The following is a 24,716-nucleotide window of genomic DNA, read 5'->3' on the forward strand; positions in this document are numbered from 1 at the left end:
CTACCGATAGAGGGGACAAGTGATGAGTCCAACAGTCCTGCTCCTTGTGATCCTGTGCCTGATTTTCAAGCTTGACGCCTGTAATGTGTCAGCTGTTTCTCGTGCGCTCACTTTCTCTCGGTGGGTCCTTGTGACCTGTTGTTGCTGAAGTTGTCAAGTATCGTTCTCATTATGTTTGACGTCTAGAAACTGAGTCGTAAAACCTTCTTCTCCTATTTCGTTGCCACTGCATCATACCATAGATGTGCGTCAGACCTTCCAGTGATGTGGGAAGTACCTACGTCGAACGAGCTGTTGCTGGAGGCTGCTACTGTACCACACTACCATGAAGTCAGGCTTTACACCACCTCTTTTGCGCGTTCCCCGAGAGCATACGCAAGAGGAAAAATCGTCTTGCATAAAGTGATGATGCGTTTCACAAAGTCGATCCTGAACCGGAGATCACCAGAGCTGAATGACACACAAACTGTACACTGGATATGCTCATAGGACTTGAGTCCTCATCCAGAATGCCACTTTCTGCTACGACGGAATCGGTCAAAACCTCTCATTATGCTGGTCATTGCTTGAGAAAGGGAACGTGGAAAACGGAAACTAGGCTGGGATTCCTCACGCACACGAGACTCCAGCTTATGTGATGGTCGAGTGCATTGATGATCGGTAAACATCGCATCGTACAGACAAAAAAGGAATTGCGCACTCAAGAAGCTGAAACACCACATGGCAAACTGCCGTGAGTCGTGTAGATCTAACAGTTTTAGAAATGCAAATACGAATGTAGTTTTAAAAGTCAGCAGTTTCCCAACAAGTGTAGAGGAACGCGCATGAACCAGTTTGGTTGCTACAGAGACTCTTCGATAGCAAGCGGAAAAGTAACCCCCCAACAGTTTTAGTTGTTCTGAGCAGTCCCGTGGGGTGGTGGTAAACAGCCGATGCTCTGCTGCGAAACACATGCACGTAAACATCTCCCCATCTAAAATGCAATCACCTAGTCCCCGAAGTTTCACAGCGGTAGTTCTCGAGCTGCTAGACGAAACGCTGTAAGACCAAGGTGAGATGCTCCCAGACCACATGAATTGCCCCGTGTTCCACTGTGTATGCTTCACTGTGGATTCCGCTAACGGAAGGCTCTGAGATTTGGAATTCTTCAAAATAGTTAGGCGAGAAAAACGTCATGTCCTCCTTCACCGAAAACTCTGTGTTTTCCAAGAAAGCTGCACAGTCACAACCTGGCCATCGACCTTCGCAGGCTCAACCGGACGAACAGTTACGCATAGACGCTTGCCCATTGATTGTTCTGCCCCAGCAAAAAAACATTTTCACCACGCGCCTCTGGTTTGCGGCGGCCAAACGTTTCCCCTTTCTGATCACTTCCAGCCTCAGCTACCCGGCACTTTCCCCTGTTTCTACACAAATCCCTAAACATTTGGTTCACTAAGCAGAGGCGGCCGCTTCACCGACTTTTGGCAGAGCCGCGTCTCCACCCTCTTTCGAGGCAACGGTCCAGAGTCTTCCATGGAAAATGCGGACAGGGTGAATTTCAACATTTAGCTCCCTGCCAAATCGTCGCACAATGGCCGCTTCTCCCGGTCGACAAAACGAGATCACAGCTCCTGGGTTTCCAGCTCTTCCAACACGTCCAGCCCGGTGCAAGTAATGCGTGCTATCTGTCGACACCACCAAATCGAGACATCGCAGGACAAGTTCTCTCTTGAAAGCAGCGGTCTGTCATGCTTAATCGGTTTGATCTCCGTATGCACAGCGGCGTTTGGCCTGATCGAGCTATCACACGTAGACAACTTAATTCCCGACAGCCGGTTCGTCTCGCCTCATCGTAGCGTAGCTGGGTGGTATTTTCTACCCTATCACGCGAGGTTAAGAATGCAATGGGATCATGGCGAAAAGCCCTTCCCTGGCTCGATACCACTGCCATGGGTGTCTGGGAATATTCGTAGGTGGTACGGGCAGAAGAAATGGGTTTTTGTCCCGGTGTCTCACTGAAAGTCTCAGCTGCGTAGCCCCTGCCGCTTTCAACGAAAGCTAATGAGCTTGAGTGCATTCCCAAACTCGAGAATCCGAGCCCCCGAAAAAGCGTTCAACGGCGAAGGGGAAGCTGAAGGGTGTACGATACTGCAGCTGGGACATGCTCAGTTCAGTTTGATGAGAAGAATGAGGGTTTCTCCTTCATTAGGAAGCAACCGCCGGGTCGTCTACCTTTTTCTGCAAGGTCCATCCAATTTTTGTATTCCTTCGCCTCTCTCCGTGAAGAAACAAACGGGCTCATGGACGGCCAGCTGTAGTGTCTGTGAGGGAGTGTTTTGAGACACGTTGCTTAGTGAACATTTTATCACGATAGGATTGCTTGAATTTATAGTGTAGCTTAAGGTGCCACCGGATTGATGTTGCTGGCGCTGTATATTGACCATATTTTGTGCTGCATATACTACTGGCATATGTACCCTTGTCAAAGCGAGCTCGAATGCTAACGAATGGTGGAAAAGATTTTGTCGATCGCCGCAGCTCTCGGTGTGCCGTCAAGGGCGGTGCACTCAGATCGCATTAGGGGAGAATAGACACGATCGGGCGCAATGTGAAAACGACACTCAACACGATATGCCGCAACATGGCAGTCTGGGGCCATTCTCGGCATTCGTATCGTATTTGAATTCCTAAGTGGCTTGCCGAACTCACCTGACGGAAGCTGGAAATTTACAACGACGCTGACTCCAGCAAAGTCCAAGCCTCTTGCCGCCAACTCCGTCGTTATCCACGCAGACCTGGTGCCCACCCGCGATTCGTTTACACGACCTTCACTGTCAGTTCTCCCTTTTCCACCTGCCTCGTTGTCTCGGCTCAGACTGGAGGGTCCCGCCAGGAGGCGCCGCAGCAAGGACCGTCTTCTTGTCTTGTCAAGCCAACCATCGAGCAAGAAACTTTCCACCTCGGGCTCGTTTTTCGCAAACCACTGTTGTAGCCACGCAGCGGTTTTCTGTGGACAGCGCGAGAAATTGGAATGGGGAAAAAGAACGAATTAAGCGACGCGCGCTGTGTGGCTGGGCATGCGCCATGCACCTCTCAGGGCCATGAGCCTTGCAGCGTTCTGCCGCAAAAGCAACCTCGAGCACGAAGTCGCGAGGCCTTCTCACTTCCTTCACTGTCTCCAGCCCAGGTGTGCCTCGATAGGAGGGCGGGTCCCAAGTGGGAAGCCGTTTCTTCAGACAAGTCCATGAGCACAGTTCGCACTCTCGCAAAAGAAATCCACTTTTAAGACGGATTAAAGTGTTTCCTAAGTAAATTTTAATATTTGCAAGACACAAGGGAAAGAGTGGTCTGTTGACAAAAGTCCTCTCTTACAGTTTCTAGTTTTCCTTTCAGAAAACCAGCGCTACAGTCGCCCGTTCGTGTTGCCGAGTAAATGGAGGGTGGAGGCTCGGGAACACAGAACAGGGTCTGGCAAGCCCAAGGGTAAACCCAGCAACTTGTCGAACACAATGAAACGAAGTGCATGCAAACGTGGAGACTCTCCTACAGCATGGCTACACCACAGAACCTTTTGTCGAGGCACCCACGACTGGTCTCGGTGCTGAAGGCGAGAGCGCCACAGGCTCTTGGATTTCAGTACTTCAGATAACAGTGAGGCGATGCCACGAATCGGGTACGTTCTCCCCGTACTCTGTGGACTGCGGTTGTCATTCGCGTTACCAGCGAGACAAAACGACGACTCAGGCGCGAAAGTGATCAGTGCCACCAACCTGAGAGGATTCACACGATTCGCTCTCGACTGCGAAAGGAGGGCACAGCCGAAAAACGGCGGCGCCTCTTACCTGTTTGTTGCAGAACACAAGCAGTGTCTTTTCAAACGGTTCTGCCTTGAGGAATCTTCGGAAATTGCGCAGACTATCGTCGTTGCTCGCTTCCACATACAAGTGGATGAGATTTCTCCTGGCGGCCAGACCTCCTGTCGACTGTGGCGAGCTCTCCAAACTCCCGGCGTGAGTATCCTGCCCTTCGACCTCGTTCGAGGCACACGGTAACCCATTTTCAGCAGAGGGACGCAGAGAATGCGAGGAAATGGAGCGCACTGGCTGCTCAGCCTCGTTCCATAGAGCGTTAGACCGAAGAAGATCCACCCGAGTCTCTGGAGGCAAGCGAAGAAGCTCTCGCACCCGCGTCGACCCCAAGCGTGACGCTGTTGCTGAGACGAGTAACATTCGCAGGTGGTTGGAGGAAGAAGAGAGAGAAGAAGAAGCTGGAGACGACGGGACCTGCAAAGAGACCTCGGGAAAGGTCCCTGGCAGAGAGGGAGACACTGCGGGGGCAGGGGGAGAGCAAGACGACAAATCAACACAGGCTTCGTCAACGGCAGCCGTCGGTGCGCTCAAGGGAAGGCCCTTCATTGAAAGCGTCTCCGCGCCGTCTGGGGTTCCACGTATGCCTGTCGTGTCGAACTCCCCAGTCCTCGTATTTTTTATCTTGGTCTCCACTTGTTCTCCTTCCACCCTCGCAGCTTCTTCTTGCTTCAGCGGCTCTGTTGACCTTTCCTCTTGTTTCTTCTCCTGTTCTCCTCCCCGACTTTGGTGTTCCCTTTGGAGAGTCTCTGTTTGTTTGTCGCATTCGCCTCCCGTTTGTTGTGGGTGCCAGCCAGTTCTCAAGTGCCGCATGATGGCTTGGACATCTCTGAGTGCGCCAGGTCGGTCTGCACCTACGGGTTTCGCTAGTTGGGCCTCGAGTTTCGTTCTGAGTTTCTCTTCCGTTTCTTTCAGGTACTTTGCTCTCTCAATGTGGAACTGTCTCTCCTGCTCTGCAAAGGATACTTTCTTTCTGCCGTCGCGACTCTTCAGCTCCTGTAAGACGTGCCAGCTGGCTTCTTCCCCGTGGTCCACATTCGCGTCTGCATCCTTCTTTCTTTCAGCCCTGAGTCGGCCGAGGATTTCCTCTTCCTCCTCGCGCTGCGCCTTTCTCTCCCTCCACAGCTGCAGCCGCTTTCGCGCTTCCCACCTGCTCACGCGAGCTTCCAGTTCTTTGTGCATGGCGCGCTCCAGACTCTCTCGTCGTTTCCTCTCGAGTTTCTCTCTCTTCTGCTCTCCCCGGTTTAGGTACGGTGCCTCTGAACCGCCTCTGGGGTCGCAACCGGCGACGCGGCGCATCTGCGCTGGTGCCTCGCCGGCCGCTGGCCATGTGCCTGTTTCGTCTCCCTTTTTCCCTGGCATGCAGAGCGCTAGGCCTTCTTCCCTCGAAGCGCCAGCTGGCTCCGGCTCGTCCGCGCCAGAAGTTATGAGGCACTTCTCCTCCAGCAGAGCATCAACTTCGTCCAGCACGAGAAAGGAGCAGGAACGCAGGCTGACCAGACGACGCATGCGTCCCCGCCGCGACGACAGAAAAGACAGCAGACGCCCAGGAGTCGCGACCAGAATGTTGGGCCTCTGACGCTTCAGTCGCTCCAACTGACGCTCGGGGTTTGCGCCACCCACCAACAAGAAAGGACGCAGCGCATGGATTCCCAGTTCAGATGACGAAGCAGACTGAGACGAATCGTGTTTCTGCCTTTCTCCCGCAGCCGCGGCCGCGTCTGGACTTGATTGTGGCGGCAACGAAGCAGCGGAGATGAGCGCTCGACAGACTGCGTAGATCTGAGCAGCGAGTTCTCTGCCTGGCGCCAGAATGAGAGCCTCGATTGAAGGCGTCGTCGCCTTCTGTGGTACGGGTCGAGCTCTGTCGAGGATCTCCTGCAAGACAGGAAGCAAGAATGCCAAGGTCTTGCCACTCCCTGTGAAGGCCTCCATCTGCCAGACGCGAGGCAGACCCACCCGCAGAAAGTCGCTCTGTGTGTCGCCGCCCCCAGACGCTTCAAGATGCGAGGAAATCCGCGCAGAGTTCTCCTTGGGGAGAAGGAGCGCCGTTGCAGTCAGCCGCTGAATTTCCGTCGGCGTCGAGATCCCTGCCTGCGCAAGGGCCGACAGGAGGGACAGGTGCCTGATGCCAATCGCTCTGAAGGCCTCAGCGTCGAAAGCAGACGCGCCGCCCAGGAAGGCCGGCGTTCCACATTCGAACTCTGAGTGGGCGTGAGCTCTCGATCTGAGGCTCCCAAAACGCAGGTCTTCACCTGAGCTGGGCGGCGAGCAGGCAGGAGCGTCCGCAGCTGTTTCTGTCTGGTTCGACGTCGCAAAGGCAGCCCCCACAGAAAGCAGCTTCCTTGCCCTCTCCCCCTCGTCTCCCGCCCCTGTCTGTTCTTCCCTCTGGCTCAGACGCCCCGCGTCTCCAGGGAACTCTCCACATGCGGGGATGTCTCTCTGCTCCGCCTCCGAAACCGAACACGGAAGAGAAGAAGGAGACGAAGGGGAAGAAGGGAGAGGCGGCGGCAATGGAAAGATGGTGGTTAGATCCACGAGTCCAGAGAAGTGCCGAAAAGCAGTTCGTGACTGGAGAGCGTGAGGCAGCAAGCGAATCCCCGGGTGGAGAGGCGAGGGAGGATACGCAGAAGCAGGCAGCGACAGGAGGAGGGTTTCGTCCTTTCTCCGCTCGCACTCTCCCTCGTCAACCGACTCAGAGAATTCGGTCTTGAGCGCTCCGTGGCGACTCACGTCCCTGCCGGATTTCTTGCTCGCGAGTGTCTGTTCTGCAGGGCCTCGCAAGCATGTCACCGCCTTCTCTTTGAAGCATACACTCCCTTTCGCTGCATGGTTTCCACGTCTCAGAACGTCGCTGGAGAAGGACGACTGGCCTGCGCCTCGAACTCCGGAAGACGCAACGGAAGAGCAGGAACTCGACGAAGTCTCCGTGCGCGCAGGCAGCCTCTTCGGACCATCCGACAACTCTCCTTCGAAGTCGTTCGCGCAGTGGCGAGTGGACTCGCTTCTCCGCGCCTCCCGCCAGAAGTTCTCTGCCGCGTTGTCTTCTCTCCTCTCTTCTCGAAGTCTGAAGGTCCGGTCCCAGTCACTCGGGGAATCTGCGAGAAGGAAACCAGCGTCGACAGCCCGCTTCTTCGCGGCTCGTCCTCTTTCCTGCGCTTTCTCATTTCTTCTCAGTCGCAGACCTTCTCCAGTCCTGCCCTCCGGTTCGAGTGAGTCCGTGATTCTCTCTCGACTCCCTTTCCTCTCACTCGTTCTTCCTCCTGCTTTCTCCCGGCGAGTCCAGTCTCGGTATCCAAAGCGCGGTCTGTGAAGCGCGTGCGTCTTTTCATCTGCTCTTGCCATGACTTCTCTTCTTCTTTCGTTCAGTTCCTGACTCTTGTTCTCTTTGGTCGCTCCCGTTCTCCCGATCCTTTCTTCCTCACGCTCCTGCTTCTCCGCCGCGCTATGTCTCTGCCCTCTGGAGAGAGCCTTCAGCAACGCCGCCGCTCTTTCTTCTGCCTGCGATGGCGACGTCCCTTGGTTGGTTTCCTTCTCACTCCCCTTCTGACCTGCGGTGCCGTCCCCGCCCGTCGCTGCTAGCTCGACGGACCTGCACTCGCGTCGGCCTTTCTCGTGAGCACGGTCTCGTGTCTCGTCTGCATCGTCCTCTTCGTTCTCGCCTGTCTCTGCGCCTGTTCTCGACCGCCGCTTGCCCCCCAAGTTCAGCGTTGCTCTCCGCCTTCTCTGCCTTGTGCTCCGCGCTACATCTCGCTCAGGCGCTGGTGAATGTACAGCGGAAAGACGAGGCGCCAAGTCCCCACGCAGGGAGTGGCGGCAGTGGCGGGAGCGTCGCGCTCGTGCGCAGCTGAGTCCCGAAGAGGGCAGACTTGTTGCGAGGGAAAGAGAGGACGGCAAGGAGGAAGCGGACGGCCGAGAGAGCAACGACGACGCCAACAGTGATGAGGCACACAGGCCCTCGGAGTTCTGAAAAGGAGTGGCGGCGGCGGTGATGCGAAGGCAGGTTGCTGCAGGCGCCTTTTCTCCGCGAATGTCCAGAGGCGTGCATGCAAACCTGAAGCGCTGAGCAGCTCGCTCTGGTGGAGAGGGTATGGGTCGTGAGCGCCCACGGAAGCGAGAAAGGCGGAGGAACGCGTTGCGGTCGCGAGGAAAAGACGAGGAGGCGAGCCAGGAGGAGTTGGAGGAACGACGCCGCCAGGAGCTTGTGGTGAGTGGAGGCGCCGCATAGAGGAGTCCAGAGAAGAGAAACGACGGAGAAGAGAACGGAGGCTGTGCATCCAAGAAAGAAAGACCTAACCATGGCAAGGGGAGATGGGGTGGAAAGTCAGGGAAGGCACTAAGTCGAGAGAAGCTGGGCAAAAGGTTCCACTTTGAAGTGACAGCAGACCCAGAAGCCGGCAACAGAGGTTTTCTGCGGTCTGCACCCGTCCTTCTAGAAAACGGGGGAGCGCCAATCCGTATGCAAAGCGTTCCCGGGGCATTGTTGTCACTCGCAGAAAGGGCGGGTGGAGCTGAGCGGAGAACTGCATGCGCCGACGCCGCGGACGGCGAAGCCAGCAGCGGCGGAGGTGGGCAGGCAGATCCAGCGAAGAAAGGCGCACAACGGGCGACGGCGAACAAAAGGCTGAGGCAAAAAAAAGAGACACTGAGTTTAGGTCGCCTGCCATTCGCAAATGCAAAAGCTTCCGGATGCTCCTTGAGAGAGGCTCGCGCCTCACGCACGGCACTGAGCATGAGCAAGAAGAGGGGAGACAGCACGAGCTGCATCCCGTTTTCCGTGTCACCGACCGCTTCAAAGATACCGGAAGGCTCTGACAATCAGTGGGTAGACCCCTGGAAGAGGTCTGAATGGGAGAGACGTCCCAAGCACGGAACTGTGACAACTCTGGTGTGATTAGACTGACCACCTTCAACACCCAAGGTTCCCAACGGCCGTTGGCGGACTTCGGATTCAGGGGGTTGACCGCGGAAGAAAGACAAACATGTCGTCAGGTTCGTTAAGGTTTCGGGTTGTGAGGTCAAGAAGGGACCGGAAAACAAATTCAGCTCGGAAAATGAAAAAGCGTCTGGTCTCGATGGGGTGTGCTCTGTGGTGCGCGCGCGAGCGTCGAAACCCGTACCAGCACACCGCCGGCAATTTCTGGAATGTTTCACGGCGCAAAAGCTACAAATTCGAAAGAAACTCATAATCTGGGGCTGCCGAGTACCTAAGAAAGAGCTTAGTTCTGCCGCAGTTCCCTATAGTGGTCATCTATGCTAAGCTGTGACTTTCGGCGCAGCCCAAGATGCGACAGGCACACTACAGACCGCCTGGAAACGTCCAAGTTCGGACGCAGCATCTTGAATTTTGAAGGCGAAAAGCTCCCAGGAAGAAACTGCAGTTGGGAGAAAGCTTGCAAGTGCTAGTTATTGACGAAACACAGAAAAATACCTCACGCTGCTCTGCGCAATTCGCTGTGTCTTGCCGCAAATCGCTTGCACAGTCCGACTTCTCAAGCATGCATGCACAGATGGGTCAACCTGCGTACCCGCCTGGTCTCTAGTGTGTTCTCTCATTCCTTTTTTCCCTGCACATTAAAGAAATCATCCGAAAATTGTGTCGTATGAGCGCGCTCTCTCTAGCGTAGCAACTCATTGATGTTTTTTGCAGACAATGCGCCGTCTCTGTCGCCTGTTACCGGACTGTCACACTCCGCGACGTCACTTTCAAGTAATAATCCGCTCTGAACTCAAATGTGCGTACTTCTGTGCCCGCGGTAAGCGAGTGCTGCTCGCGTGTCACAGCTTCGCATCTGCTGTTTCACATCGGATGGCGGTTCCAGTCCAAGTCTCCCACAGAATGCGCGACAGGTTTTTGCTGCAAGGACACTTGATAAAGACCTCCAACTTATAGTAGTGGAAGGGAAATCAGGGTCTTGAGAAAATCGTTCTGTAAGAATATGCGGTACGGTAAACAGGCAGTTCTTCGCGTTGAGTTGGCACAGGTGATCCTGACAAATATGGCACTCCATGTGACGAGAAGTTACCTCAAGGCTCCTCCGCAGCGAAACACTTGTACCCACATCTGCAGGGTCGCTGCAGCCATTTGAATGTAAGTAGAAAGTGGAATCAGGTATTACAATCCGGCCTCTCAAAGGCTAGTAGTCAGTTTGCCGTTCGTAATCCATGTTTATCCGAATCGAAGGTCGGGGGAAAGGCCGGAAAAGCCAAAAGCTTCTGCGTAACTTTAGTCGCGAGAAGAGTTGTGCCCTGTTGAAGTGCGTGGTAACGCCTGAAGTCCGAAGACAACGTTGGCATTCGCTCAGTCAACACTCATATATGTTCTTGCGAACCAAAACATCTCATACGCTGTGCGAGTTGTTTTGGTAAACTTCATATCGCGGTTGAACACTCGACTATGTGGCGCACGGAACAACATCGTGCTGCGGCCGTGCGGTCGGTGCCGCCCTATTACAACTCCATACTTCCCTTCGACGGTGTCGTGTGCACCAGAGTTTTCCCAGAGTTTCGACTGCACCGAAACGGCAGCAGTTGACAAAAAACTGTCTGCCGTCGTCTACTGCGGTCCAAGCTCCCTGAAGTGTTTCATTCAACAAGGTTGTTCACAGCGTCGCTGCAGTCGGGACACGGAAGGAACGGAAAGCGCAGGTAGGGAAGGCAAGTACATTCAGAATGAACTCACTGTTTCAGCCTGCCGCTGGAAAAAGTGCAGAACAACATCCGACGGAACGGTGGGTCAGACGCCTGTTCTGTGGCGCTAGAACGAGTCCCTACGTTGTTGTTAGTTCCACGAAATCACGCTTTTGGTGGAAAGCAGAAAACTGCAGTCCCTCAAGGAGAGGGAGTTTCGCCAGTGATCCCCTAGCATACTAGATCGCCAGGCTTCGCGTGACAAAAATAAACACCGCAGGCTGGAGGAAGCGACACGGTATTTGTTGAAAAATTGACCTTGCAACCTCGTCATTCGCGTAGTGAAATTGAGCTAACCAGTGTACTCTGTGAAGCGGAAGTCACCGGAACTATCGCTTGACTTCTTCGACCCCACAGCCTTACTCGGAACTGCACTGACTCTACTCCTCGTGACAGACATCTACGCATGTACCGCTACATGGTTTTCTAACTTTTTTCAGAAGAATTCACATGGTTCTTAAGGCGCTGCGACAGAAATCACTGGCTGTTTCTTCCACAACCCCAACTTGCAACGTATCGTTGCAGCAGTTGTCCGCGGCCCAACCCTCCGCCTAGCAGCTGCAGGGTTGACCGAAGATATCGATCTCACGAACAAAAATCCAAGACCAGGTTCCTCCTTCTTCCGGAATGAGCATCACCGTTTTCACCCCGTACATTTGCAAGCCGCGACAGGCTTGCTTGTCCACAGGCTCCTCAGTATCTTTGCCTGATGGCATGTTATTGAGATTGATGAAGCACCGGCCAATGAGAGCCTTTTCAGAGTTGTAGAAAAGGACGGCGAGTCCAAAACGTTGCTGCCGGTCTTTGTTGGTGTACAAGTTAACCCCGGACACCACACTCGGTTTGCTCAAATGCACTTTATACCAGGCGTGGCCGCCGTAGCCCCACCTCGTCCAAACTTCTGACTGTGTTTGTCTATTTTTGTCAATGCCGAGTTCAGGGCCGAAATTCTCGTTAGTGTAATCTTGCTCCGCAGAAGCGAATTCCAATTTGGGGCAGTTTCCATCCTTGCACGGCCGGGTTTTAATATATCCGTCCTCATACGGACACTGCCTGCCGCCGTCTGCTGCTTGTTCGATCGTGTACCGTTCTCTCATTTCGCAGCACTTGTTGCACTGTGTGTCTACAGGTAGGAATTTTCCAATGCAGTCCCCTCGTCTGTAGGAACCGGTGATTCGAACGATATTCGTCTTTTTTCTGGGCGACCAGTCGGGCGTCTTTTTCACCAGCTTACCCTCTTCGTAGGGGCTGCCTTGCCAGTCCCACGCGCCGACGAACCCCACGTCCCCGTTTGGCCAGTGCCACCAGCCGCTCTGCAATCCTAAATTGACGTAGTCCGTTATATCTTGAATGTCCCCGATATAGTTCCCCCACGCGTCGATTTCTGCCGCGTAAGCTCGTCTGCCAGCCGACCAGACCATGAGCCAAGTTTGATCGCCGAACTTTTCCAGGTGGTGATCACCGCCTTCCGAGATCGTCGGTGTCTCGGTCATGACTTTAGAAAACAGAATCTCTTTCTTTGCGGCGTCGTACTGCAGCAGCCTCAGATCTGTGGGGTCCGAGTCGAGCTCTGTTGCAATGTACTTGTAGAGAATCAGCCACACATCCCCTCTAAAGTGCGACACGACCGGGTGGTTGTCCCGATGTGTGTTGTCCATGGCGGTGTTGATGTTCTCCGTCTGGCCGCGGCCTATGACTTTGTTGCCGTTGAAGAAAACTCCTGGGCCTCCGTCTGTTCCGCAGCTGAATCCGAATCGCTTGTTTTCGTCGTCGAAGCCGAGGTGGCGTCCGTTGCAGTGCGAGCACCACAGCCTCGACTCGACCTGCTCTCCGTCGCTGGCGCGGTACACCTTCCCCTGACAGCCCCAGTGATAGTTGCAGATGTTGCCCATGTTTGTTGAGAAAATCCAACCGTACACCCAGTCATCGACTTCCTGCTTGGTTTCTGGGTCCGTGTACTTGGCCACTTTTCCGAAAAAGTCCCCCGTCGCTTCGTTCTGGCCGCCGTCGAAGTAGAACGCCTCCTTAGAGTAAATCAGTTCGCCGTCCTCCTTGAGCTTCACCAGGTAGAGCTTCGCGGGGATTTGTCCGCCGTTCACTGGAGCCATCAGTGTGCCCACATTGTACTTTTCCTTTCCGCAAGACCACCCCGTGCCGTCTTTCCCGCCTAGCCAGTCGTCGCTTTGGCAGTAAGTCGCTCCCGGTTTGCCCCGCCACGAAGCTGAACAGTTTGCGTTCTTAGTCCTGTCGAACCCGCAGTTCCCGTCCGTGCAGAGGCAGACGTCCTCCACGTTTTTGCACTGTGCCGCCCAAACGCCAAGCACGATGGTGTTGGCGTGTGCGCCATCGTCGGGGCCGTGCACAAAGAACGCCTGGTTCCGCTGCTGGGGGTATGCATCGAAATCTGCAAACACGACTTCTGAGCCGATTCGGCTGCCCGTTTTCGGGTCGTAGCGGGCAAAGTGAGCCTCGCAGCCAATGTAGTAACTTCCTACTCGGCCTCGGCGATACTCTTCGTTTGCGACAAACTCGTCGCCTTCTGGGCAGTGGTTGTACATGACCCAGATCGTGCCGTCCGCCATGCTTTGGCTCAGAAGGCCGTGGTATTCATTTTGGATGGTGTACAAATGCGGATTCTCTCCGTACTTCGTCAGCGACCTGGACAGAGTCTTTTTGAGCTCGATCTCGATCGCACCTAGGCGGGGAGTTGCCTTGGCAGGCCGGAAAATCCCTCCAAGGGTTAGTCCAATGGCCACCACTAGCAGAAGCCATTGCAGAGGCAGGAGTCCCGGCCCGCCCGTGGGCCTCATCATGCCACCTGGAAGCGGCTGTAAACAGCTGACAGAGAGGATCTAAGGAAATATTCGGGATGGGTTTGCGAGGTCAAATCGAACGGGTAGAGGTCTTGAGGGACGCCAGTTGGCCTCACTTAGGCCATCGATGCTTATCGTGTCCAGCTACACACCAACATGGTCACTTGCCCAGTATTCCTCCTGCTCCCTCTGTACCGTTCTCAGTCGGCTAAGCAAAGAAATCATTCGTTTGTGTTAGCATGCGCCTGACTGAACGATAACAAAGTGCAAGAAAGGCGCATCACAGAGTCACGGAAACAAACTACGCGCTGCTCGCCCGCTAGTTGGCGCGCGAGCGGGGGTAAGGTGGCAAACAACGTGCCTTCTTCGCGTTCGAATCTCATCACTCCCTCGCAGCTACCCAGCTCCGGCCTCCAGTTGAGACCTGCAGGAGGCCTTGGAAACGCAAAGAAGTTGGTATTTCCGTTCCACACCCCAAAGTAGAAAAATGTCCCAGAGGGAAGCAAACGGAGCACTTCAGTTCCATAGATTTCAGCAGGTTATTTGTCATTTACAATGTGTGAGACGCTCACAGGGTGGACAATTGGTTAGAGATGCGGTGGGTGCCAACGGAAAAGAACAGGTTTCAATGATACTGGAATCCTCGAACACAGTGGCTTACTCCGCGGATTGGTAGCCCCTCTTGAAAAGGCACGCAAACTACCCAGCAATTCAGAAGTGTACCAGTAAGTGCATCGCAGCAACGGCTAGAACTCAATCAAATTCAAGGGTTCTCACCGTGTATGACGTGGTTCCTACAAGCTACTGAGGGTCACCCGGCCTTTCTAGTCGACCTCAACACTGTGTTTCGAGTACATCATGCATTTTCCGATGATCACAGCCCCTGTATTCTCATCTCAAAATGTCGCGAAACGAGAATTCCCCAACAACTCCCAGAAAAGCGACCGCGTAGTCTCAGCGCAGTCAACACTAAGCCCTCCACAAAGCGGGCTGGTGAACGTTACCCCCAGCAATCCACCGCACCGCATGTGGACACTACAAAGGAGGCGTTGACACAGAAACGAGAGACACCACGGCGCCGCAACGGTTGTGTAGTGCATTAGGGAACTGCATTTCATTTGGTGATCGAACGTGGCAAGCGAGTATTGTCTCTCCTCTGAAAACTGCCTCCGCGAGGACGGAAGGCTGCGGAGTAGTTGAGATATCGTTTTCTTTGCAGTACGCATCTACTCCGTGAGCATTCCTGCCCGTTTTTTTCGGCATGCTAAGCGACAGAATCACCTCACAGAAATGCACCCTGAATGTCCCTCTCGGTTCCAACCTGCATGTTTCCAAACACAACTACTGTGGGCTCATGGAGAAGACGACGGGGGTCTCCACCTGGCAGCTGGACGTGTGGCGAGAAAGATACTCCTTGTCTACCACACCTTCTTGAGTGCAGAAAAGAACTGGTGACTGAGGATCGCTTGCAGCGTGCAAGTTTTCAATCACTGAGGCGATGGCAGACAGTTGTGGCGTTCGCGCGTGACTGTCAATAACTAGCTGAGTGCTTGTACGATGAGTATATCAATCCATTACCAGTTGAGGTGTGTGACATTTCCTACGGTCCTTAACATAACCCTCCCCCACGACTTCGAAATTTCATGTACACAGTTTTTCAAGAAATACTACAAGGCTTGAGCTTCGAGAGGCTGTGCCTCGAGTACCAGCAAAGAGTGCAACAGTGGATTCAACACGGGTCCTTCTCTCGCTGCTTGGGCGGCATCGTGTAAAAGGTACCTCCGGAAAAGCCGCTTTGTCAGGAGGGGAGAAAGCAAGCCCTGAGTGGCTTCGCTCATTCCGTGGTTGTCATGGCCGAGACATCCTTACACAAGAAAGACGAAAAAAACGGCAGTTGACCAAATTTCCCGCATTCGCGCACGCGGATCAGTAAAAACGTTCAGCGTGCGCGGGGTCGGTTGTCCACATCATATATCCCACGCAAAGAACAAAATCGTCGCCCCTCTCGGAACCTCACTGTGCCCAACCTGTCCCTTCCCTGTTCCTCAGCCCCCCGAGACAAAACGCCGGCACCTCACAGGCGGTACCCACTAACGGTACGCCTCCTGCAAAGCTTTGAACTATCTAATTTCTTCTCTTTCTGTCATACACACGTCATCACCGCTTCAACAAACGGAGAGCCAGGCACCAACAACAATCGTACCCTTCGTTCGCAGCTGGTTTTCATACTCTGTTGCTGCCGATGTGGGCCCGGCCAGACTGCATTCTAATCATCAACTACGCAGATCGTTAGCGAGCAGCTTTCACATGAAACTTTTACCAGCACGTTATCCTCAATGCCAGCTCCATGACACCTTGTCTTCTCCATCTTCCGCCAGCCACTCTCATCTCGCTTCGATCCGTCACTTTGTTCCTCCCTCCTGGGTTTCTCGTCGAGTTTTCCACCGTCTGAGTCACATGTCACTCGTCCCTCTGGGGTAGTCCTCCCCGTTCCTCGCACTTCGCAGGAAAGCCCATGTCCGCTCTGAACGTCATCTTCCCGGGCATCGGATGTCGGCACCTTCGAGTCTTCAGACTCAGCATCAAAGTCTGAAGTGGATCTTGAAGGCACCTTGCTGCGCCGAGGACATCTCCTGGTGTCCAATTCGCATGCACTGATGGGAACATCCTCGCCGCATCGACAAACGAAGAAGTAGATCTCCTCGTCGAGCCGCTGGAGGTCGGAAACACGGACACGCGTAGCATGAGCAAGCTCTCTCCCTGTACGAAACGAACGCGGGAAAAAGCAACTGAACCACAGAAAAGTTAAGGAATCTTGACTTTACCGTTTCTCCTCAGAAAGAGAAGAGCCGTGAAAAGCCTTCCTCTGCAGGTCTTAAGAGCCCGGTGACCCATCTGCATACCTCTCCCGGTTGCGCGAAACCGTCTCGAGTTGACTCCTACGATAGTCCCGAAGGTGTTCGTGTGTAAAGGCACCATAGTTTCTGCTCTACGTGCTTGGCCGGAAAAAACGCTTGCACACAGATTAACGAGAGTGGGAACACGAATTCATGAACCTCTGAGTGTGTCGCTGAGGGTCGTTTAAATCTCATGGATTCGCAGGCGTCGGAAACAAGAATCGTAGACGCCGGCAGCCGGCACAGACTCTGCGTCGGTGAAAATGCACAGTGCTTCAACTTACGAAGAAGGGCTTGGTTGACTTCCTGGCGTGTCTCCGGCAGCTGCAGCGCGTCAAATGCCTGCTTTAGAATAATAAAGTCCCGAGTAGGAGCCTCTGTCGAACTGAAGGCGTTCCCGTCCGCCAAACAGCGTCCTTTTCCCCCTATTTTCTCATTTCCCTGTGATCTAGACGAATGTACTGTCTCATCGGGTGGTACGGAAACAGTGGCACCGTCGGGATTCCTGCTCTGAAGTCCCGAACGGTCCAGCTGTCTATCTGGGGGAAGTGATGACTTGCCATCGGAAACGGCGTTTGTAGGATCCGGTTTCAAATTATTTGTGTCTTCGCTCAACAGCGAGCAGCCGTTCAAGTCGTTCAGTCTCTGGAGCTGCTGCTGCTTATCAGGGTGGCAGAGACGCGCTGCCCGAAAGAAGGCAGCGCGTATTTCTGCTCTCGAGGCATTCGGAGCCACGCCGAGAATTTCGTACGGGGATGGCTGCGCCTTTCCCATCTGCTTTGTCCACGTGTTCCGTTTACTTTCCGAACTCAACGGATCGGGCGCAACAGGCTGCCGGCCGGAAAACACGAGCGCAGAGAGGACTGAAAAAAAGTCTGGCGCCCGATGAACGAGAAACACCAACTGGCACCATGCGGCACCGGCAACGAAGTGGGTGTACATACAGCAGACACTTCGTCAGAGGCGTCGAAGCACCGCTGGAAAAGATGGGCTTCAGAACAGACTCAATTGTGCTTCAGTCTTTGACATCATAGAAACGCTGACAGGAGACATAATCGATCGCGTGTTGGCTAGTGCTGGAGGGGCATTTTCGCGGCGGGCGGAAGTATTGTCTTGTACCTTTATCTGTTTGAGCAACCCACTGCCCCGTTGGAGACAACTTCGTTCAACACCTTTCCATCCCGAGAGACCCGGAATCTTCACATCAGCGTACAAGAGAGGGAACGAGGTAAGCGAAGCCGGTTAACATGCTCACGCAGACGAGCGCTGGTTCTCCGTACATCGCGGAATTGGATACGCTGTCGCAACAAGGGCGGTACAGCAGACAACGTTTGGGAAGACAGATCCCGCCGTACAGCTTGTCCCTGTGCCTAAGCGAAGCAAATTCGAGTTTGCCTTTCTTTTTAGATTGAGGCGTTTGGGACGGGCCTCCTGCCATTGCCCCTGTTGGCAATACTTGACTGTAGGATCGGTCTCGCTCAAAGCTGCATGCATGCACCAGCGAGAAAAAGGAAGGCCTGGAAGGTGGTCGCTGGCTGACTGTGGTATCAGCATCCTAGTGGCGCCTCCGCCGTGGGGGGATGGGGGGGCCAAGCGAGAGAAAAAGCACAGAGACCGCTTTTTCGAAGGTCATCTTGAACATCAGGCCGAGGTCTCGTCCGGAGCTGCGCACAAACTCTGGAGGACAGCGGCCGACGAGCTGCATCGTTGAAGGGAGCAAAAAATCTGTCGTGCTGTTGTGTTACGTTTGAGAAGATGCATGTCAGTGAACCCCCATGTTCTTTTTTCTCGTTTATCGGGGGTAGCGGCGTGTGCTGTAGCGGGAGCTGGTTTCTTCGACGTGCATTTTGATCGGTACAGTGTCGCAGCGCGAACGGGACCGCGTGTTTTTTTTTTGGCGTCAATCGACTTCCGTCTGCTTGGGAGTTCTCCGACCCCCTCCCTCGCTTCGGTAGCTCCTGTCCTGTTCTTTCGCTTGTCTGGCAATTCATTTGGAATTGCTCCTTCTCTGTGCTTCTCAGAGTCGCGTGGAGGCTGAGCGCGACAACGCCGAGAGCATATAGTCCGAGGCTTGGGCGTGTCACACAGTTCAGTGTTTCAACCGAGCAGCTGTTCAGGACGACGTTTTGCTGCTGAATGCTGATTTGGAGTGTCTTTCTTCGTTGCCACTTGTCCTCGACAAGGCTTCAACGTGTTCGAATCGACTGTAGTGGATCCCGACGCCCACAGGCGCCGTCGTCCTGCTTCGAGTCTTTTTTCCGGGGTGTAAACGTCTAATATCGCTGTGACTCACTGCGGAACTTTGTCAAGTTCCAATCGTCTACCGTCTCTAGGCGCCTACTTCCACCTGGTAGAAGAAGAGTGCCCTCTCCTAAATTTCTTTTAGTTCCTCGGGAAAATGGCAGCCAAATTCCTCTCTTTCAATCAGGAACTGAATGAGGCTGTTGACCTCAAGGACTGGGTGAAGGAGGTAGGTCGGTACACAGAACTTGTCCAGCTGGCAAGGCAGCTCTGCGTGCATAGCGAAGAGCGAGGTCTCGTAGGGCGATAAGCGATAAGCCTTGTGATGGTCGGTGTAGGAGGCCCGAGCACTTCAGGAACAGGGACTGGCGTCATCCGGGACGTTTCCGATAAAACTGTGCTACTTGGGTGACTCTCTCTTCTTTGGTGTGGTCTCATGCCATGGGGTTTTCACCGACACCGCGGTGCAGAGTCATCGCTGTGTCGTGTTTCTACCTGGCCCAAAATCGTGAGCCTCTTATGTGAAGGGTCTGCATAGACTTTGAGGCGGTTTGGAGAGTCAGCTCTTCTCTGTCGGGAAGATGCCACATCTGATGCTTGCCAGAATCCAAGGAAGACAAGCATGGTCTGTAGGAACGGTTGGCGGTGTTTGTGGACCAGGACGGACTGGCCGCGTGTCTCTGGGATAGCGTCCGTCTTTCACTCCGAAATTCATGTGCTGCCCACTTGCGGTTTATCAGGAGCCGGTTCCAGACGAACCGCTTCCTCTGCGGTATGTCTGGCATGTTTGGGAGCAAGTGCAGCAGGACGACCGATCCAAAGAGTACTCAGACAACACCCGGGATTTGGCAGCCTTCGATACTGTACAGGTGAGGTCTTCTGTCCACTCAAAAGTGACTGTGTGTAGTGGCGCCGATAGCAGATGACTGGATCGAATAAATCCGCATGGCGGGTCACCTCGAAAAAATGCTGCCGTCTCCAAAACGTGCACAGCACTGTAGTGGTCTGCTCGTCTCCAAAAAGCCTGAGAAATCGTCGCAAGACTCGTGTTTTAACGGTGGTGCTCCTGTGTGCCCATATCTGTGGTCACTGCGTCTCACGTTCTCCCGAACATCTTGCATTTTACAAGAGTCTGAATGGACCCGGGTGAAGGTCGCACGCCAGGTAGTTCCGCGGGACGATCATGTTCCATGAGGAAATGGAACGAGTCGCTTGCGTTGATGGTTCTAACATTTGTGGAGTTTCTCTCTGATGTGTGTGTCCTGCAGAAATTTTGGCAGCTGTGGTCATTCATTCCCCAGCCGAGCGAGCTTCTGGACCATAAACGGTAGGTGATGTAACGAGGCACTTTGTATAGTCGGAAACGTGGCGGGAGAAACGGGACTGCTGCGCCAATGATTTTACAGAGGTGTTGCTTTGTATCTGCATTTAGTTCCGCCATGGTTCTGCGGAGCAAAGGAAGGTGCCCCCAAGTCAGGGTACTGCCAGACTGTGGGGGATTTCGTGGTGGATGCCTGCGAGCGGTGCCCAGTGCTGTTGAGAGGTTTTAATCGTCGTCCTCCTTTCTGAGGAGTGACTCATTCTGCCGTCTCGTCGGTGCCACGCTTTTGCCTTGCTGTCTGTGTGGCCATCGTGTCTCAGGATGGTCAGGCAGGACAAGAACGGTCGGAGCCATGTCGTCGATGCTGTTATGATTTTCAAGTAGGCCCACCACACGGAAAAAGCAGAAAATGGTGTGGACTCAATAGTAGAGCTCGTTTTGTGAGGTGAAACGTGGTCCTTCTGCGGCCTCGCGAGGTAGCTGGGTCGTGCACTGGCTTCTCAACGCGGTGCTCGGTGTTTGTCGCCGGTTGTAAGCTGGTGACAGGGAGCGTCTTCTTCACGTGTTCACCAAAGTGCATAGTTGCTTTGTGTGTCCATTTCATCTTTCTTCTCGCAAATGTGATCTGTTAATGAATCTTGTGTATTCGTCTCTGTGTCATTGTCTTCGTGCAGGGAAGGAATCAAGCCAATGTGGGAGGATCCCCGGAATGCGACTGGGGGTCATTTTGAGTATCGCCTTTCTTTCCCGCAGATGAGTGCAGGACAGATTGACGAGTACTGGAACAATTTGGTCCTTGGCCTTATCGGCAGCACTGTCGAAGGCAGCGATCATATCACTGGTGTCCGTCTGGTAAGAACTGTGTCCCAAAATTGTTCATGTGGCGAGATGAAGGTTGCTGTCGTTCAGTTTCTTCAGGTTTTTTCTGTTTTTTGGTGTCCTTTCAGGTAGACAAACTCAGTCAAGGGCGTCATTCCTGCATCAGAATTGAAGTCTGGTACAGCAAGTTGCCAAGCAGAGGTACGTGTCGAGTCGATGAGGTAGAGTGGAACAGTGAAGTGGTATGGACTTGCTCCAGGAAATAAGTTTCGGCTGTGTGTCTGTCTGTCTGTCGTAGCAGGGAAGGCGTGGCGTGTGGTAACCCTGTTTGAGGGCGTACCCCCATTCATGTGCCCAAGTAATGCGTGTGTGTGTGTGTGACTTTCCCCCAGAGGTTCAGGACGCTCTGCTGAAAGAAATCAACAAATGCATGGCAACCAAAATTGTAAGCGCAGTAAATCCATTGACCAATGGAGTAACTTGATATCACTGGCGATGCCGCGTTCCGGGCGTCGCTCAGATAGTTTGTGCAGCTGTGGCTTTTTGAGGGAAACCTTTCACGATGGTGCTGTTCATCTCGGCCAAGTGTGTGTCGCTAGCGCACGCCAGTCACCTGTGTCTGGCGACCGTAGGGAGGCTCTCGGGCACTCCACGCTTTGGGCGACACTTACTTCAATAAGCATTTTGTGGAATCATGTGTACGCAGGATGGAAGCGTCGGTACGCTTCCAAGGGCGGACGTCAAGAGCCACGGAAAGTAGTGTGGAAGCACGGCCGCATAGCGTTGCAATTCGCGGTTCTTTTTGGCGTTTTCGGTGTATGCGTGGGTGACAATCCAACACGTTTTGAGCGGATTTTACCGTCGCCTCTGCTGCAGGGACAATACCAAGTTTTGTGGTGTCGGGTGTCCACAGTCACCGCTTCATTTGGTCATTTTTGTCAATCTGGTCGGGAACAGTCCTTCGTTTGCTCCGTAACATTCAGCGGTTGCGAATAACAGGGGTGTGCCATCCAGAGTGACTCGCAGAGACGCCAGTGGCTGCTCAAGTGGCAACTCCTCTCAACCAAACAGATGAGAGAGGAAGGATGCGAGGGTGAGTTGACAGTCGATCCTTGTACGCGATCATCAGTGGCATGTGAACTTTACTTTCCCTCCAAAGTTGCGTCGTTGCGTGTGCTACAAACATCTCCGGTCCCATTCAATCTTCTCAGTAAGGTGATGTTGTGAAGTCCGCGTTAGGCACTCTCCTTTTTGTGCGGGTTGATCTCCTGCAGTTACCACTGACACGCTGCTCCTGAGGCGGTTTTTGCATTCTCTGTGAAGGGGATGTCCGTCCCCGTAGTTGTTTAGAATTCCTTTAGTTCTTAACCACGCCAGCAAGTGGGACCGATTCATTCGGAAAGAGCAGTAGCAAGTAGTACCCAGTACGCCTGGCGGCTCCAGTTCTCCTTAGGAACATACCACGGTCCTATCAAGAAAACTCACCATACAGAATTGCCGAAAACGAAGGCGACAGTACTTGTCACACCTTTTGTATCAATTGGCATCCGAAACCTCATCCGGCGTCGGTAGAGGTGAGGCCCAACGGGCCGTCAGAGGACATCACCTGATGCAGGTGGCTAAGGGCTCACGTAGGGGTTGTCGCCTCACTCGTCTGCGGTATTTCATGTCGGGCTTGAGCAGTCAGTGAATGCTCTGATGATTTGTGGTAGTGATAAACTGAACCCAATGATCGTCCTCGTCGGATGCAGCCCACAATTGAAGCGGCAGAACCCCAAGTGTAGTTATCGGTGGTAACAGATTCACTGACGGCCTGTTCAGGCAGTCCACAAAAGCAAACGAATGTCTTTAATTTTAAGCTCTCTAAGTTGACGATTTGGCAGCGAAGGAGAGGTTGTGGTGTCTCCTTCACATACGGTGATCAGCCCGTGGTTGATCCTTTTGCCCCCATGTCGAGTAGTGCCACCTATGCAGACGCTGAACAATGCTTCGCTCCACTTTTTGGGCCATCCGGCACTGTACAGACACCGACCGTGTGCGATAGTATTCAGTCATTTGGACGGCATCGCTCGTACGGACACTGTTTTGCTCGATTGAAAAATATGGGCCAAAAGGATTTTCCCCCAGCGTCACGGTACACAGTTGAGAGGATTTGTGGTTACATCTGCACAGACGAATGAGGCAGCTTATCCTACTTTGTACAACTGTACTATTACTACTGCTTTCCAGCACGCCGCGAGCCAACGCACAAGATGAGGACGATGATGAGGACGAGCAGGTCGAACCTGACCAGACTGAAGATTTTTCTGAGGAGGATGAAGACTCTGAACAACAGATGAACAAACCTGCGTCTTACATGGAGCCAAGCATAAGTCCGGCAGGTGCGTTTGCTGAAGGTGTCGGGCTTAATGTCTTACCTGAGATAGCGGTTCTCCCCAGGCTTTGTTCACTCGAACAAGTGGCGGCGGTTTAGGTAACGACATTAGATCTTGGATTCACACATAGCTTACTAACGTGATTGATCGAACAGGGACCGCCTCGACCCTACCACGCTTCGTGGCGATACTGCGCCTGAGAGGTCATTTCGAAATCTTGTCAGACGTAAGTATCTTCCGGGAAACCTCGTCGAATATGCAAATAGGAACAGTGCCTGTAACTGCTCGCAGATTACTATGATGTCACAGAAGAAAGCTATCCGAAACCCGAATGATAACACGGAGAACGCGTGGAGACTGACTGCTCGTTAAGGGAACGCATCTCGCACATGGTTGTTATATGCCTGGAGTTGGTGTGTGATGTCCTCGTAGAGACGACTGCTTCTGGCGTGCTGCTGTCACAACTCCACACGCAAGCATTGTTGTTCGACAAAACCGGAACAAAAGAGTGTACTGTGGTTCGCCGGAAGAGCGACGTGAGTAATGCAAGTACTCTCTCGAGTGAAGCTAAGGGAGGCGACTGCCGAACGCCAAGCACCATTCTGCTTCTTTACCTTGCATCTCTGCCAAAATGTTCCTACCCTTTGCCCTCGCATTTAGGGAACCACTGAAGAACAATACAGAGCCGTCTGGTCCCTGCTTGCGGTAACTGGAACGGGTGCTAGGGAGGTCGAAAGGCGTAGTCGCACTGCAGCTGTTTACCGACGTCTGGCCAAGGACAACATTTCTATAAATCATGGTTTAACAACTACAAAATCACCATATCAGACATCTTACGATCACCAAGGCAACGTTAACACTAACTGCACGCAAAACAACGAAGACCAAGACAAGTTGTCATTGGTAGCCGGCCAGGCGCCACTACTTTTGCACAGGAACTCTCAGGAGGACACTGCAGTATTGTACATTTTCCACTGCTTCAAGCCCTGAATCAGATGAGGATCACGCAAGGACTTTGTGCATCTGATTGAGCGAACATTTGACCTGACTTTTCCTCGCGCGTGCCCCTGGAATTGTTTTCCTCGGGTACTGAAGTGTTTGCGTGATTGGAATGGTTCAGTTCCACACAAATCGTAGGACGTTTCCAGCCCGCAGCAGAAAGTGTCTTCGAGTGACACATCCCTCTTAGAACTATGAGTTGAAGCATACTGTGACTTCTGGGGGTGTCCGACATCCCTACCTCCAGCAAAAAACGCCGACGACGGACGCATTTGTGACTGAGCCCTCGCGGATCGAAGTGGTGGACCATTTCGTCTGTTTTAGTACCTATTTACCACCACTGTGCCACTGCTTACCCTCCATTCCTTGTTTCCAAGTCGAACTGTAGTCCTGGAGCCTGGTATCTCAGACAAACTGAGGAACCAATAACATGGGAGTCTAATGCCAGAAACAGTTTAGTAATAAAAAACTAACGCCTTTCAGCAGCTACTCTTCTACGACTCCTCTCAGCAGCATCACTTGAAACTTCAGTTTTTCTTGCAACAATCGCTAGACCAACAAGACTTTTGCATTTCGTGTTGCCTCTCAGGATTTACGACTTTCAGCAGGGTAGACCGCTGCGTATGACTTCTTCAAACTTGTCACTCTACATGGTTTCGTTATTGATGGCTAGACCTAGTCAGAGACGTACAATGGAATTAAAAAGTGTGGAG

At 53.3% G+C, this 24,716-nt stretch overlaps 5 protein-coding genes across 5 annotated transcripts; 2 read left to right on the forward strand and 3 right to left on the reverse strand.

Moving 5' to 3' along the window:
• Nucleotides 1-744: 744 nt before the first annotated feature.
• Nucleotides 745-9,694, reverse strand: TGME49_223440 (DEAD/DEAH box helicase domain-containing protein). Its single transcript, XM_018779999.1, has 3 exons — nucleotides 3,825-9,694; nucleotides 2,692-2,989; nucleotides 745-1,667 (listed from the first exon to the last, which is right to left on the reverse strand). Exons 1-3 carry the CDS (start codon nucleotides 8,613-8,615, stop codon nucleotides 1,435-1,437), a joined length of 5,322 nt encoding a protein of 1,773 aa, XP_018635893.1. The 5' UTR covers nucleotides 8,616-9,694; the 3' UTR covers nucleotides 745-1,434.
• A 737-nt stretch (nucleotides 9,695-10,431) lies between these two features.
• On the reverse strand, nucleotides 10,432-14,013 carry TGME49_223430 (hypothetical protein). The gene is made up of 2 exons (XM_002365988.2): nucleotides 11,773-14,013; nucleotides 10,432-11,661 (listed from the first exon to the last, which is right to left on the reverse strand). Exons 1-2 carry the CDS (start codon nucleotides 13,349-13,351, stop codon nucleotides 11,090-11,092), a joined length of 2,151 nt encoding a protein of 716 aa, XP_002366029.1. The 5' UTR covers nucleotides 13,352-14,013; the 3' UTR covers nucleotides 10,432-11,089.
• A 1,046-nt stretch (nucleotides 14,014-15,059) lies between these two features.
• On the reverse strand, nucleotides 15,060-17,693 carry TGME49_223420 (DnaJ domain-containing protein). Its single transcript, XM_002365987.2, has 2 exons — nucleotides 16,533-17,693; nucleotides 15,060-16,111 (listed from the first exon to the last, which is right to left on the reverse strand). The coding sequence occupies exons 1-2, from the start codon at nucleotides 17,188-17,190 to the stop codon at nucleotides 15,618-15,620; spliced, it is 1,152 nt and encodes a 383-aa protein (XP_002366028.2). The 5' UTR covers nucleotides 17,191-17,693; the 3' UTR covers nucleotides 15,060-15,617.
• A 164-nt stretch (nucleotides 17,694-17,857) lies between these two features.
• Nucleotides 17,858-21,919, forward strand: TGME49_223410 (eukaryotic initiation factor-4E, putative). Its single transcript, XM_018779998.1, has 8 exons — nucleotides 17,858-18,718; nucleotides 19,230-19,358; nucleotides 19,758-19,816; nucleotides 20,131-20,190; nucleotides 20,485-20,662; nucleotides 20,758-20,830; nucleotides 21,022-21,074; nucleotides 21,336-21,919. Exons 1-8 carry the CDS (start codon nucleotides 18,647-18,649, stop codon nucleotides 21,387-21,389), a joined length of 678 nt encoding a protein of 225 aa, XP_018635892.1. The 5' UTR covers nucleotides 17,858-18,646; the 3' UTR covers nucleotides 21,390-21,919.
• Nucleotides 21,920-22,705: 786 nt separating this feature from the next.
• On the forward strand, nucleotides 22,706-23,601 carry TGME49_223400 (hypothetical protein). Its single transcript, XM_002365985.2, has 4 exons — nucleotides 22,706-23,010; nucleotides 23,069-23,102; nucleotides 23,160-23,230; nucleotides 23,296-23,601. The coding sequence occupies exons 1-4, from the start codon at nucleotides 22,806-22,808 to the stop codon at nucleotides 23,337-23,339; spliced, it is 354 nt and encodes a 117-aa protein (XP_002366026.1). The 5' UTR covers nucleotides 22,706-22,805; the 3' UTR covers nucleotides 23,340-23,601.
• The last annotated feature ends 1,115 nt before the right edge of the window (nucleotides 23,602-24,716 follow it).

The sequence above is a fragment of the Toxoplasma gondii genome, chromosome X (genome assembly GCF_000006565.2).
Source record: "Toxoplasma gondii ME49 chromosome X, whole genome shotgun sequence".
NCBI lineage: Eukaryota > Apicomplexa > Conoidasida > Eucoccidiorida > Sarcocystidae > Toxoplasma > Toxoplasma gondii.